The 16055-nt window shown below is 43.2% G+C and overlaps 1 protein-coding gene across 14 annotated transcripts in view; it reads right to left on the reverse strand.

Moving 5' to 3' along the window:
- The window catches only part of PRKAG2 (protein kinase AMP-activated non-catalytic subunit gamma 2), a 361996-nt gene that overhangs the window by 180400 nt on the left and 165541 nt on the right, over positions 1-16055 (reverse strand). The window contains exon 1 of one of the 14 annotated variants that reach the window (XM_039524133.1): positions 14702-14860. The exons of the other annotated variants lie outside the window; for them this stretch is intronic. Within the exon in view, the coding sequence (XP_039380067.1) occupies positions 14702-14795 (94 nt within the window). The 5' untranslated portion in view covers positions 14796-14860. Of the gene's footprint in view, positions 1-14701; positions 14861-16055 lie in introns of those variants that run through there. 14 annotated transcript variants of the gene reach the window in all.

The raw sequence follows: 16055 nt of genomic DNA on the forward strand, positions 1-16055 counted from the left end.
GAAGATGATATATGGCACATGGCCAAGAACTGATCCTTGTGGGACCCCACTAGAAACACACCTGTTTGATGATTTTTCCCCATTTATAATTACACTTTAAGACCTATCACAGTTAGCCAGCTTTTAATCATTTAATGTGTGCCATATTAACTTTATTTCTCTCTAGCTTTTTAATCAAAATGTCACACAGTATCAAGTTAAATGCCTTACAGAAGCCTAAGTATATTACATCAACACTATTACCTTTATCAATCAAACCTGTAATCTCATCCAAAAAAAAAATTCAAGTCAGTTTGACAGGATCTATTTTCCATAAACCCATGTTGATTGGCATTAATTATACTTCCCTCCTTTAATTCTTTATTAATCGAGTCCTGTATCAACCACTCCATTAACTTGCCCAGGACTGATGTCAAACTGACAGACCTATATTTACCCAGGTTATCCCACTAACCCTTTTTCAATATTGGCACAACACTTGCTTTCTTCCAGTCTTCTGGACCTTTCCCAGTGACTTTGAAAATCAACATTAAGGGTCCCACAACTGTCCACTGTACAGTCCATGATCTCTTTCTTCTAGTCATTTCATTCATCCATCAAAGACACTTCCAGATTGTGCTGCAAACTCTTAACTTTGGAATAAGGTTTGTACTTTATGTTACCTTGTCCTCACAGCAAATAATCACCGAACTGCATCCTGAATATCCTCAAGCACCAGATTTATTATACTGCATTCAGTCTGAAGCACCTAACTGGGACAGAAGGGAAAAAACCCACCAATATCATTTGGACTTTCCCAGTAGCAGACTGGATGTAAGTCTTGGAAGGTATTGAGCACCCTCAACTTCCATTCACTTCAATTGGAGCAGATGATACTCGGCACCTTTGACTTTGCATCTTTCAGGATGAGACCGGTAATAAGCCCCCATTAATACAAGTGCCATCCATGAGTAGGGATTGTGATAATTTACTTTACGTTACACAAAAGCATATTGAGGGTACCAGGGCCATTGATAATGCTGCAGATTTGACTACTCGAGTAATAAGATCTTTATATCTCTCAACAAATCTATTCAGCACCCACAGATTAATCAGTGTCCCCCATATGCTCAGTAATAACTGCAAACTTTTTACTCCAATAAAAGGTGATTTATGCTCTGTACTCAGAACACAATGATGTTGCTGGGGTTTCCTACTTAAACAGGCTCCTCTCAGCTATTCATTTTACAGTGTAGCTTATTTATAACATTTCAAATGCTAAACTGCTTTTTGCTCCATCCTGATGTCAATCACTTGAGTCTACATCTTTCACATACCATGGGCCCCTTTGATTTTCGTTGATTTCTTTCCCTGGGATCAAGGTGATCTATTTTTAGTATACAGACTGGTGGAAGTGAGGAGTTGCTATAGTGACAGTTAGCTGATACAAACCAAGTCCCACTGCAATTCTTGAAGCTAGTAAATGAATCCAAATAGTAATCTGTGTGAGACAGTGGCTCAGAAACACCCAAACTTTGCTCAGCTAAGGCTGCATTAGCCATCTTCCAGGGCCCCCAGGGACACATAATTTGCATGAAATGGGACAGAATGCAACTTTTAATATGGGGTGCCTTTTGCAGGTTGTACAAGTCCCAGCAAGCAATGCTCTCTCTCGACCTATGAGAGGCTGCTATCTCAATAAATACAAATGATTCAGTGTTGCCTATTCTTCTTCACGTTGAACATGTAGCCCAGATCTGGGCTCCAATGATGGCCGCCTTGCATTAGTCCACTGATGCAAAGCAGCTGCAAAACCAGCTTCACTGGCTGCCTGAGGATTCACCAAGTGCTAGAGAATCCCTGGGTGGCACAGGACTGGCACAGCCAGATATGCGCCACCCAAAGGGGAAAAGCGGCACAGCCAGCACATTCTCACACTCCAGTAATTCCTGGCTACTGGAACAGCTCTTTGAGGTCCATTGCATCCAGTCATAACCGTGTCTCTTGGACAAACAGAGCATCCTACATCATCCCAACTTCTCTATCACCCTCCTCAACTCAGACTTTCCATCTGCTTCCAACGTCCATTCTTAATCCTGGCACCATCCTTTGACTCTGAACTCTACTTCTGCTGCTACTGGAGCAAGAACCATCCTGTCTCAGGCTTCTAGCATCTGGAACAAGCTTCCTTTGTCTCTGCATCTATCTGACTTTCCCTCTCATTTCAAGTCTGAAAATGTACTCTCTCTTTTCTCTCTACCCTTTAAAATTTGCCTCTCGTTCTATGGTTATGTATTATTTATTTGTAACTGTATGACATGCAGTAATGCTGTATAGAGTTTTGGTAAATAGTTTGTGTGGAAAATAAATCCATATAAAAATCTGTAATAAAATTGAATTGTGCTGTATCTCAAAGACCTACCTCCTGACGTAGCTCTTCTGTACACTAATTCTTGGTTTATATGCCATTAGTCTCCCCTTAGGTTTTACTGTTTCTCTGATTCTGCAAAAGGATTTGGCATCTACAATCCACGGATTGCACTGCATGTAATACAGTGTTAGATCTTGAATTCCTTCCCAGCCTGTGAATGAGAGAATGCACAGTAGAGGCCAAGTCTTGCTCTCTGATATTTAGGTGATTTGGAGTGGAGGGCACAGTAAGCTTCTTCCCTACTAGTGCACTTTTACAGCAGAAGGGCAGAATACCGACTATTACTGCACTGTCTGACACTTCAGGGCTCCAAGGGGGTGTGGCCTAGCATCTCTGGGACGCATGCTGTGGTGTGCTGCACTTTACTATGCATTCCTCCCACTTTCCCCTTTACTCTTGGCCATGATGCTGTGTGCTGGGAGAACAGCTTGGAGAAATTACACACCATTCTGCTTCTCTTCAGACATTTCTCCAGCATAAAAAGACAGGATTTTGCTCCCAGAGTCCTGTATGTATTATTTTGTTCTGTTGCACTACCCATACTGAAAACAGTGGGGATGGTGGAGCCTGTTAGGAAAAAATGAATGGTTCAGTTGCTGTCATTTTGAATGTCCCTACAGGTTCCTCACCACTACCCCGAGAAGATGCCAGGGGATGGTGGTTGTTTTCTGACTCTATGAAAAATCTTTGAAGAAATGATGGAGAGTACTGCTGTCCTTCCTCAGGCTAACATCCCAATTGCTTCATCAAAGTAAGGATTGTAGGAAAAGGAACCATATGAATGCAAGAATCTGTTTGAAGCCATATAATAGACTTACAAAGTAGTATGATGCACTGCCTGGCTATGTCTTTAAAGCCAACTAAGGTTCTGTGACCTTTGCCTGCAGTGAGAATTCTACCATACAAACCAAAAGTGCCAAAGGCACAGCAGTATCTCATAGACCAGTACTGCACCTCTAAAGACTGAAGGCTCTAGGTTTCAGCACAACTCTTCGGTAAGAATAAAATACTCAAGACAATTTGGAGCAGTTAAACCTGGCTGCCAGAATTTCTTATGCTTACAAGTCCTTGACCTTTTTTCAAATCTGAACAGGAATAAAGGTGAAAGCACACTTGTGAAAAGTAGCTGAATTAAAAAATTCCTAGGGTTGGTGATTCAATAAAACTAACACATGTTATTTTAACAACATGCTGTGAAATAGTTCTTTTGGACAGCTCACTGGAGCCATGAACAGGGAGTTGATGATCCAAAACCACAGATTTCTAATGTAATAAAGTATGTAATAATATAAATGCTATCTGCGTGTGGGATTTTAGGCTACGGAAATGGTTAAGTTTGTGAAATTTTTGTATGTACTTTTAGTTCCTTGCAAAAGCATGATGATACGGATGCATGGAAAAGGTTCTATAAACAAACAATGGCTTGGTGTAGTATGGTCAAAGCAAACACAAGGTTGATTTAGAAATTATAACTTCTAAAACAGCTATTCATCAGGAAGTCAGAGGCCTTGAAAATTACAAAGGTGGGGGGGAGACCAGCATTGAACTAGAGAATAGGGATGAGCCCATAAACTCAGACATTCATTAAAATCTATAATGCCACTGGCTCTTGGAGCATACATTTTGATCCTATGGCATTCTGTGTGATAAAACCCCAGGCTCCATTCTTCAAACTGTGATTTCATGTTCAAGCCATCTTTGCTTCACCCTTTTTACCTTTCAATATATTCATTAAAAAGGCAATCAGATATTTAGTCTATATACCAGAAAGTAAGGGGTGAGGAGAAGGTATGGGGAAGGAGGAAGTAGTCAGAAGTAGAAATTGATAGTCATGGCTGGGTTCTATGCACAGCTCTACCTCTGACTTGAGAGGTCAGAGGTAGACCCCACCATACAAGATACTTTTCATGACTATCACCACAGGCACAAAATATAACAGCCTCTCTTTTATCATTACCATAATGATGACAGAAAAAAACAACAGCCTAATGATATTTTACTAGTCCCCAAAAATATATTTACTGGCCCTGGGTAAGCAAGCAAGCAGAACTTTTCAAGGCTTACTTAGCTTTATGGAATCTCAGAATCTCCATCTGTAAAATAAGAATAATACTTCTTTCTATTATTAACTTTTGTTATATGTCTGTACAGTGTCTAGCATGATGGGGTCCTAATCCTCGACTGGGCACTCTAGGTGCTATTGCAATACAGATAAAATTTCCCAACCTCACAGGGGATATTGTGAAGCTTCATTCATTTACACTTCAAAAGGACCAAGTATCATTATACAGAGGAATACACAAATCTTATCTCCTTTCTGTTTGTGCATCTATCTCCTTCATGCATCTTCCCAATAAATACCTCTCCTCCTTCTGTGTTTTTGCTCCAAATGCTCCTTATCCATCTCTTAAATCACACTCATTCTCTCTTGTCTATACCCCTTTACCTGATCTCCCTCTGTTTCACAATCTCTCTGGGTTTGAATATCCAAGGATCTGGTTTTGTTTCCTTCTCTTTCAGAAATAACATTCAGCCTCCATTGCCAAAAATAAGTCACATATACATATATGTTGGGGTTTTTAAGTTTAGTTATATATTACAGACTTATAGAAAGAGACCTTCTAAAAATGAAACTGTATTACTGGCACACAAAACCTTAAATTAGAGTGAATAAATGAAGACTTGGCACACCACTTCTGAAAGGTTGCTGACCCCTGATCTATACTCACAGACCCTGACTCCAGCATGGAGTCACAAGAAGACTAAGTAGTAAAGGTCTGTGCATGAATCTATTTTCCTGGAGCAGGCCCTAAGTTAGTTCTTTAAACAGAAGGTATTCATTTGACTGCTACATGGGAATAATCCTTTTCCTGACATTCAAGACACCCTCAAGTTAGAGCATTTATGCTTGTAGTGTGCTCCAGGCAGCAGCACGGAGGTGAATCTGTAAAAGTGAATTGTGGGGAGAAAAGGCTTTCATACATTTCACTGTGGTTCATCACCATTTTTTATTCCTAATGACAACCAGCCTCTCAGAAGCCTGAGTCTTGCAGTTCTCTGTAATGCAAGATTAACTGGCCTTGATCAGCCACTGGTGCACATTTTCTGAAATCATTGTCAGCTCAGCAGATCATGAAAACCAACAGAGAAAATTGTTAATGAACTGAAGAGCTCTGCAGCTGAAGTGTTGTAGCTACCTTAAAGGAGCAATGGGATTCTCTTCTTCTATTTCATTTACATTCTTTTACTATGCCCAAAGGAGTCTCTTACAAGAAGTATCAGAGGGGTAGCCGTGTTAGTCTGGATCTGCAGACCATGCAACAAACCTCGATGCCAACTCTGCCCACATATCTACACCAGCAACACCATCACAGGACCTAACCAGATCAGCCACACCATCACCGGTTCATTCACCTGCATGTCCACCAATGTAATATACACCATCATATGCCAGCAATGCCCCTCTGCTATGTACATCGGCCAAACTGGACAGTCTCTACGGAAAAGGATAAATGGACACAAATCAGATATTAGGAATGGCAATATACAAAAACCTGTAGGAGAACACTTCAATCTCCCTGGCCACACCATAGCAGATCTTAAGGTGGCCATCCTGCAGCAAAAAAACTTCAGGACCAGACTTCAAAGAGAAACTGCTGAGCTCCAGTTCATCTGCAAATTTGACACCATCAGCTCAGGATTAAACAAAGACTGTGAATGGCTTGCCAATTACAGAACCAGTTTCTCCTCCCTTGGTTTTCACACCTCAGCTGCTAGAAGAGGGCCTCATCCTCCCTGATTGAACTAACCTCGTTATCTCTAGCCTGCCTCTTGCTTGCTTATATATACCTGTCCCTGGAGATTTCCACAACATGCATTCGACCAAGTGGGTATTCACCCACGAAAGCTCATGCTCCAAAACGTCTGTTAGTCTATAAGGTGCCACAAGACTCTTTGCTGCTCTCACAAGAAGGATGCACAGTGCGCCAACCTCTCATTTTCCCCGCTATTGAATTTTGCTGGGGGAGGGAGAGAAGGTTTAAGAGCAGCTCTGGGCTTAGCCAACTCCACTTGGCTACACCTGCAAAGCCTGCACAAGATGGAGGCGGAGCTTAAATGGGGGAAGCAAGAGCCCAGGAGCTGGTGTTGCCTGAGATTAGACCACACTGCCCTGACCAAGCCTGCAAGGCAGAGACTGGTGACTGTTTGGGAGGGTCACGCACTATTTTTGGGTCACTTCTTTAATTCATCCGAGGGGAAAAAGGGGAACTCCTGTAGGAAATGATCCACAGAGGAAGATATTTAGCACCCCCAGGAACAGAACATAGCTAACCACTGTAGGACCCTGGATTGGAGCCTGGTGGAGAGCGTGGAACTGGGTTCCTCTACCAACTCCTAAAGGTGGGACAACCAGATGAGTCTACTCCTCGGGAGGGAGAGGGGAGAAGAGAATACAGCTGGAGAAGATCCTGAATACACAAGGGTCCAGACCCCAAGTCCCGGGGCTAAGGAGAAAGCACCGATGCCTAGTCAGGCACCAAAACAATTTTCTTTTGGTACATCCCAGAAGGGGTGGACTGGCATGCAGTACCTGAATGGAGGACCGAGCCACAAATGAAGAGACAGACCCCACAGAACAGTGTTATAGAGGGAAGGGGAGACATCAAGATGGGACAACCTGCTACACCCCTGCCTGAGCACTAGGCAGCACTGCTGGTGAGTTCAGGGCCACTCGGGGGGAGGGAGTGGGGCAATTTGCCGTGTGTTAAGGGGGCGGGGCTGCAAGCTCTGGGCCGAGTGGTTCCTCCCCTTACCACGCGGCTCTGAGCGGGGAGGAGCTCAGCCCTCCCCCTCCGAGCCACGCGGGTGCAGTGCTGTTCAGGGCCGCTTCTCAACACGCACGCTGAGGCGCTGGGAGGCGGGGGTAAGCGGCCGGGGCTGGGGGGGTTAGATAAGGGGCAAGGAGTCCCGGGGATAGTCAGGGGACAGGGAGGGGGGTTGGATAGGGCAGAGGTTCTGGGGGGGGCGGTCAGGGGACAGGAAAGGGGGAGTGATCAGGGGACAAGGAGCAGGATGGGTCAGGGATTCTAAAAAATTCTCATTCCATTTGAAATGTTTAGCGGGGTTTTTATTTGTTTGTTTGTTTTTGTTTTTCTGCTTCTTGGTGACAAAACAACCAAAAAAGCCTCCAAGGTTTTCAATTTGTTGTTACCCCTCTACCCCGCCTCCTTTTTCTCCCTCTTTACCTTTTTCTCTCCCCGCCCCGAGAGGGAAAAGGAGGCGAGGAGAAGGAAAGCCCAAGAGAGGAAAAGCTCAATAAAAACCATTTTTAAAGACTTTAAGTGGAAAACAAAAGTTGAATGAAACAACATTTGTCTACACATTTTTTCTTAAATGTTGTTTTGATTGAACAAAAAAATCACCCAGCTTTAGCTGTAACCACACAGGCTTCTGTATGCTCCTTATGCCTAGCCTGAATGGCCCACTGGCCTGAGTTCAGTCTCATAGGGGGCACCTGCTAAATATGGCTTGCTTACCTTAACCCTCAGCTTCTCACCCAGCCTCTGTCCCAGTGCCTAGATATCTGGCTGAAACTGTTACTTTTGCTGGATGGCATGAGCACATTCCTCCTTCTGACCTATCACTGAGTCACTCCTTCGGCAAAGAAGAAAAATAGTGTATTTCTATTCTTCAGATTAACCACAAATTATTTCTACATTATTTTAGCCAAGTATGTGCTTGGCCTGCCTTCTATGGCTCAGTCATGTGCAGGTAGGTGAAATAGTGGGTGAAAAACTGGTTGAAGGACAGTAATCAAGGAATGGTTATCAATGATACACTTTCAAACTGGGGAAATGTGTCCAGGAGGTCCCACAGGGGTCCAGTATTATTCAACATTTTCATAAATCAATTGGATAATGGAGTTGAAAGTTCATTTATGCAATTTGCAGATGACACCAGGCTGGGAGGAGCTGAAAGCACTTTGGAGGACAGGATTAGAATTTGAAATACCCTTGATAAATTGGAGGATTGGTCTGAAATCAGCCGATGAAATTCAGTAAAAACAAGTGCAAAGTACTACACTTAGGATTGAAAAATCAAATGCATAACTACAAAATGGGGAATAACTAGCTAGGCAATAGTACTGCTGGAAAGGATCTGGGGATTATAGTGAATCACAAAGTGAATGTGTCAACAATATGATGCAGCTACAAAAGAGACTAATATCATACTAGGTTGTTAGGACATATGTTGCAATCTTGTGCAGTATCTCTGGGGATACATAGTGTATTAAGCTTATGAATGGTGTATGTATCACTGTGGGCCAGGGACTGTACGCAACTTGGGGCAGTGGAGGAGAGTGAGGGGGAATGATACCACAGCTCCTCCAGGAACTAAAAGCATTGGATGGTGATTTAAGGTGAATCACTCAGGTTGTAAAGACCTCCAGAGAGGTACCATGCCTGGGGACGCTTGCATAAACCGGTTCAGACTAGGTTTTCCAGAGACCAACGGACTAAAAAAGGATGTTTGGCATAAAAAGTCTACATTTAAACTGACTCAGGGCCTTCTTTTGATTCAGCAGGCAGACAAGTCCTTCTGACCGAAGACGCCACCCTTCCAGAAGGGCTGGAAGAACTCTGGCTTACTAGGGCCTCTGTCAGATTGAGCAGTGACATCTGATAAGCTTTTAGAGTGTGTCATAAACATACAGTTAAGGGTGAATTCCTCTTTTGCCTGTAAAGGGTTAAGAAGATCACATAACCTAGCTGACACCTGACCAACGGGACCAATAAGGAGACAAGATACTTTCAAATCTGGGAGAGAGGAAAGTCTTTGTCTGTCTGTTGTTGTGTGTGCTTTTGCCGGAGAAGATCAAGGAGGCAAGCCATCTAACTCCATTAAAATTCAAAAGTTTTGGATTTTTTTTAAGCAGAATTTTTGTATTGTTTCTTTAAATAATCAAACACAGCAAGCAGCAAATATTTGGCCACAAACTTTTGAAACCCCAAATCATGTTCAGGTTTTGGCAGACTTATTTCAGCTTTTCAATTAAAAAACCCACAACAAATTTTGAAGGAAAGCAGACATTGTCCGTGATTTTTTCTGCTTTTTAAAAACCCCTAGTTTTCGATCCAAAAAAAAGTTTTGACGGAAAATATTTGTCCAACTTTTTTAATGAGCTTTAGTGCCTTTTAGCACTAGCTGATGCTGAGAACCAGTGATACCTTGTAAAGGTGACTTGAAAAGAAATTTTCTCAAAACTGGGTTTGTGCTGAGATGCAGAAGGTTTTTAAATGTTTATTTTTCCCAGGGCCACCTGGGAGGGCGGGCAAGTGGGGCAATTTTCCCCGGGCCCCACAGGAGAATACAGTATTCTATAGTATTGCAACTTTTTTTAATGGGAGGGGCCCCCAAAATTGCTTTGCCCCAGGCCCGCTGAATCCTCTGGGCGGCCCTGGGTGAGAGTCACCTTCCACAGCTGGTGGAGAATGTGGGCAGGCTTGCTCCAGTTCTGCTAAAAGGAATTCTTAAAAAAAAAAATGTAGTTCATCAGCCAGTCAGAGGTAACAAGATGATGGACATGGAGATATTGTTAAAGAGTGCTGAAGCATCAACCTGAGACATTGGCAGAAGCCGTAAAATTAATGGATTGCTGACAGGGTCCCTTCCAAGACACTGGGGAGTAGTTATACTGGGGCCAGGGAACCAGCCTACCTCTAGACACAGCCAGCCAAAGAGGCTTGCCTGACTGTGACCACAGACTCAGACTTAACATTACTGACAGACAGAGGGCACAGCAAAGCCACAGGAGGACCCTAGATCAACTGGGAACAGAAAACAGAAACCCAGAGAATATCTAAACCCACAGAAAAGGTTGACCTCAGAGGCCAAACTCCTCCCAAAAATACAGCTCCCTGTGCCGAGAAGATATCAAAGAGAAGTGTTTTGGCTTGCTCACTCAATCCCATGCATGGAGCACGTGGGTGGGTAAGACCCTTGAGTGGGAGATGAATAAGTTCTGTTGGCCGGGAATGCACAAAGAAGTCAAGGACACTGAAAGAGATGCTGAGGAAACTTGTTAAGTTTCAGCCTATGCCTCTTGAAAGTTACAAAGGCAAACCTCAAGGCCACAGCCCAGATACAGAGGTGAGGAACATACAGCAGCCTAGCCGGCAGAAGTTGAGATTTAGCTGGTGGATTTCCAAATGAATAGTTGGGACCCATTGCCTTGGAACGAGACAGCGCTCCCTATTTGTGCAGGGGTCTCTACAACGGCACTACGAGCCGAGATGCTTCTGTGTTGGGCACTTATGGAGTTTGACAGGGCAGGAAAACTCCTATTCAATCTTTTGCATGTGTTGTTCAACCCTTCACTGAGCAGATGGTGTCCTTTAAAGGGCAGGGATATTAGCCTCATCTTGGCCGAAAACTGTCCCCTTGAGAAAAGCAACAGAGCTGATCTATTTACAACACTGCAGGCTGTATCAAGAGCTGACAATCAACGATGTAACTGACAGATAGGTTGGGGGGAGGCAGTCACCAATTTCCTTAAGCAGGTGAGCTAAAAGCAGCATGAGGGATAGCTCAATGGTTTGAGCACTGGCTTGCTAAACCCAGGGTTGTGAGTTCAATCTTTGAGGGGGTCATTTAGGGATCTGGAGCAAAATCAGTACTTGGTCCTGCTAGTGAAGGCAGGGGGCTGGACTCAATGACCCCTCAGGGTCCTTTCCTGTTCTATGAGATAGGTATATCTCCATTTTTTTTTTTTTTATTTTCTTACAGCTACATGCCTCACAGCTGCCAAAATCATCTCCCTTTCCCAGTACTTGGAGCGTATCTTCCCTGCTTCCTGAATCTCTGCACTGCCTTCTCTTTTTCCTATGCATAAAGTTGCAGTGTCTCCTCCTCCCTCACACCTCATTCACTCCCAATGCTCTGTCCAAGCCTCTATCCTGACTGCTCCCTTTAGCTGCATGTGCCATATTGTGGTCCATGCGCTAACCCCCTTGTACTGCTCACTTGGCACAAAGGGATTTTAAAGCTGCTCTAAATGGGCAACCAGCGATCCCCCAATTCTCTCTCTACTCCCATTCACTAGACCAAGACCCTCACTATGCCCCTCTCTCAGCCTGGGAGAAGATGCTTAGGCCTATTCTGGGGTTTAGCTTGAATGATGCACATAAGAAAAGGCACAATAATCTTAGCTGTAGGAGTCCTAAAGGTGGATTCTGTAATGAGGCAAGAAGCCCCTGGTATGCCCCAGCTTATGATGGCCAGAGGCCTCTCTTCTTTCTTTAAAGCATTTTATGAGTAGAGGTCAAGGAAAATCAGAAACTCTGAGTTCAGTTAGTTCAGAACAAGAGGAGTGGTGGCAGAATACAGCACACTGACAGCTGGCCTGGAAAATGATACATTTGTAACCTCATGGCCTTTTCCATCTTTACTCAGAAAATGAGGGAAAGAAGCTGAGCCTTGTGTGTCTGAACAATCACAGCATAAGAAAAAATGAGTCGTTTGAGGTGGTGAGCAGGGCGTCCCCTGCGTGAACCCCATTAACACCAACAGTATTTGTATAGCTACACCTGCATCACACTGCTCTAAAAGCACATGGATATATTTCTAAAATTAATTCCTGCTCCGACAGCAGAAGAAGCTCAAGAGAATGCACCAGTCTGCATTACTGCACCTGATGGGCCACCACAGGTGTTTGTTACAAATGTTCTTACAAAAAACAAACACTGGGTCTGGTCCTAAAAGGTCTCCAATATGAGAGCTGATGGTGCTCAGTGCCTCTCAGGATGAGTTTAGTACAGGCCAGTGCTTTATAAACATAAAGTCCTTTTGGTAAAGATTAATTCAGAAAATAATGTGAGCTTTTTAATAAATTAACCCATCCTGAAGAAAAAGACATTCGCACACGTTAACCTGCTTCCAGAAAAGAATCCAGATTCCTCTGGGATCACAACAGCAGCAGCTACTCTGAGGAAGCCAGTATAACATACACATCTGATCTTTATTTTCCTACCCTTGTGATCTGAGGTCAGGTTTTGGAAAGACACCTGCAGCTCATTCATGATACAAAAGTGACAGAGAACAAATGTGAGCCATGTTTTAAATATTGCGGATGGAAATTCTGCATAGTAAACGAGCATCTAATTCTGTCTCTACACCACCAGGGTGGGCTACACGGCCAGATTAATGACAGTAATTATGGTCGGAAACTAGAACGGACAGCTATTGTTTTATAGCCTGCACAACTCACAGCACTGAGAAACATCATGCTCTTTCATACCCACGGAAACCTTTCAGTTCCCTTTAGTTAGATGGGAGAGGGACTGTGTAGGAATAAGGAGGTAAATGTTTATGTACTTTTCCCTTTTGACTGTTTCATAAGAACAACCATACTGGGTCAGACCAATGGTCCATCTAGCCTAGTATCCTGTCTTCCGACAGTGGCCAATGCCAGGGGCTTCAGAGGGAATGTACAGACTAGGCAATCACTGAGTGATCCATCCCCTGTCATCCAGTCCCAGCTTCTAGCAACAAGAGGCTAGGGACTCCCAGAGCATGGGGTTGCATCCCTGACCATCTTGGCTAACAGCCATTGATGGACCTATCCTCCATTCTCCTATCTAATTCTTTTTTGAACCTCCATATCTGTAACACTTGTGATCTACAATGTTTTTATAGCAATTGTTGTTGTTGCAGGTTGAATTATTTCCTGCACAGGGGAGGATTAATGTTGGGTGCTTGCACCTGGGGCCTACATTCAGAGGGAGTGTAGATGCTACAGTATGTTTGGGTATAGCAAGTGGTGCTGCCGGCCAGCCAACTGCTGCAGAAAGAAGACTTCAGGTGCCCCCTAGAACTTTCCATGGACCCTGAACACCCTATGTCACAATGTCAACCAAGGGAAGATGGGGAGGCAGTGGCTGGAATTGTCATAGATCAGACTCAGCCACACTGCTGCCTGTCAGTTGTTGATCTGGGTCCTCTGTGGGCCTAATGTACCTTCATTCCTGCACAAGGGGGCAATGTTAGCTGTCTCTTTACTAGATCACACATTTTACCCCACTATGAAACTCTCAAGGCTTAGATCTCCTTTGATTTACACTGATACTTCACAATATTCAACACTGCAACAGAGAAAACAAGGAACACCAATGGCAAGAGAAAGACTTTAAAAACAGAGCAAATTAATTGAAAACAAGCTTAAAAAACACCTTGGAGTTTATTGAAAAGAGTAAATGATGCTAAAAAATAGTTACTAAAACTGGATGCACTTCCATATACACCCACAAGACCCATTTCTTCTCTCATACTAGTTTTATACCAGTGTCACTCCAATGCAGTTTCTCCTGAATTATACCAGTATGAGAGAAGAATCAGGCCAGGGTTATTAGCCAGTCAGACATACTGAACTCTGTACTTATCTTATTGATTCAGTGTGACAGTGACACTGTTTTTAAGTGCCATAGTGCGAGGTCAGTATCTCTCTTTTGTCTCAGCAGAATTGAGCTTTACTGGAAAGTACACAGTGCAGAACAATACCACCAGGTGATGCAGGAAATTCATTCCCACTACTCAATCATAGCTTTCCGCTGTTCATCAGGTAGAAATCAGCAGAGGCACTATTCTGTTCTCAGGAAACACACATGATGTTTCGTCCAACGTCAGAATACCCCATGCTTCCTGGCCAACTCACCTTACCTGAAATTTGCTTCCCATTGCAATACCCAAACAGAACTCAGCACTTGATTAACCTGTTTTAAGTGACCTAATGGAGGCTGGTCTTTAACTAAAGGTGAAATATAAGTGTACTGGAAATTGCGGGGGGACACTTGAAAGATGTGGTTTAAAACAGCAGTTGCCTATGGGTGGTAGCACTTAGTTTGAAGACTCTTATATTTCCCTTTTTAACTACCAATTATATTATTTAAATATTTACTAAGTTAGCACTTCATTTAATTCTCTTTAAAGTAAGAGAATCCTAGTTTGAAATTTACAGTCATCAGGCCTGCCAGGATATATTTCACACAGTTTAATCTCAATACTGTAAAGCAACTTTGAAAAGAAATCATTTTGGAAGATTAGTTCCTTATAGATTTTTAGATGTATACTAAAGGCATTCACTTAGGGTTTCCCATCAAGTACAAAGTACTGTATAAACATCCCCATTAATATCTACCCACAACAGAAGGTTGCTCTTTTTTTTGTATACAGCCACAATGCCTGCTCCCAAAAAAGAATTAATCCTCGCATTGAGGGGTAACAGAAGTTCCCTACCTAAAAGGCCATGAGGTTCAGATTTGCGCCTCTCAGAGCTTCTGCCCTGGTCCTTTTGTTTCTTGCTTCCTCTAAGACTGCCAAAACGCTTCATGAGCTGCAGCAGGCACCAAAGCAATAGCAGCCGTCAATCATACCAGGTATCGGAGAAGAAGAAAGAGCAGATCTGATCAAAAGGTGGAGGGGGGCAGGAAAATAAGTCAGTTAAAATGGAAACACGGGGGCAAAAAGTAAGATATTCCAAAAAGTAGTCTGAAACAATGTGCGGCTATGAACAGCTTCAGCTTCTGAATTTCTGAAAGAGACTTCAGACCACGTCTTAATGACAAAAAGATCCAGAAAGAGCAGCTGAACTTTGCCCAAAGCAGTTCCGATCTTAATTCTTACTGTACAGTAACTATTCTGAAAATATCTGTGGATACCAGGAGAATTTCAAAAGCCTGTACAGCTTGCAGCGGCAGTTCTTATCCTTAAGCAGTCAGAAAGCTTCAGAGGCTGAAACAGAATTTCACCAGTGGATCAGCTTATGCAGAAGAGGTCAGTAACTAGCTGATAAGCTCCCCTTTTTAAAAAATACTAAATATGCAAAGGAGGCACAAGTCCTCTTGAAGGGAATTGTCATGTGCAGTTCTGCATGATGTCTCTTTAAAAAGACTGTAAAAGGAAACCACCCCTGTACAGACAATTCTTGGCACCAATTGGTCAGAGCACATTCCCATTATGACATGACATCACACAACTATTTTGATTCATGTGTCCTAAGTCTTTGCAGGGACAGAATCATACGGCTGCCTACTGATGAGCTAAGAAGCGACGGGCTTCTTGAGGACGAACAGCTAATGGATTAATGGGGAATGAGGCCTTGCCAGTTCCTTAAAAGGAAGGTGGTCATCTTTTGGAAAGTAGAGACAGAGCTGCATGGTAGACATTTCTGTAGCAACTTGCACTCTCTCCAAATATCCTTGTACTGCACACAAGGAAATGGTTCTGATAGATTGCCCGCATTCTGCCAGTGCCCTGCTCTCTGCAAAGCAAAGGGGGCTTATGACAACTGTTTCCAACAGAGATTACTTTAATTGAAATCTACCTTGCAAAACTTTTAAAACAAAAATTATAAAACAATGCAAAGCAGAAATCTCAAACCTGTAAGGGCTCTTATCCAGAGCAATTACCACACACATTTATTAGATTAGGGTCTGGGATTCCAGATTTAGACAATTATTTTAGGAATGGGCTGAACATCCTGGGCTAGGTCCTCAGTTGGAGTAAATCTGGGATCTGGTCCAATGTTTCAATCTACTTTGAATGCCAATCACAGAATATCAGGGTTGGAAGGGACCTCAGGAGATCATCT

The sequence above is a fragment of the Mauremys reevesii genome, linkage group 2, assembly GCF_016161935.1.
Source record: "Mauremys reevesii isolate NIE-2019 linkage group 2, ASM1616193v1, whole genome shotgun sequence".
NCBI classification, from domain to species: domain Eukaryota; kingdom Metazoa; phylum Chordata; order Testudines; family Geoemydidae; genus Mauremys; species Mauremys reevesii.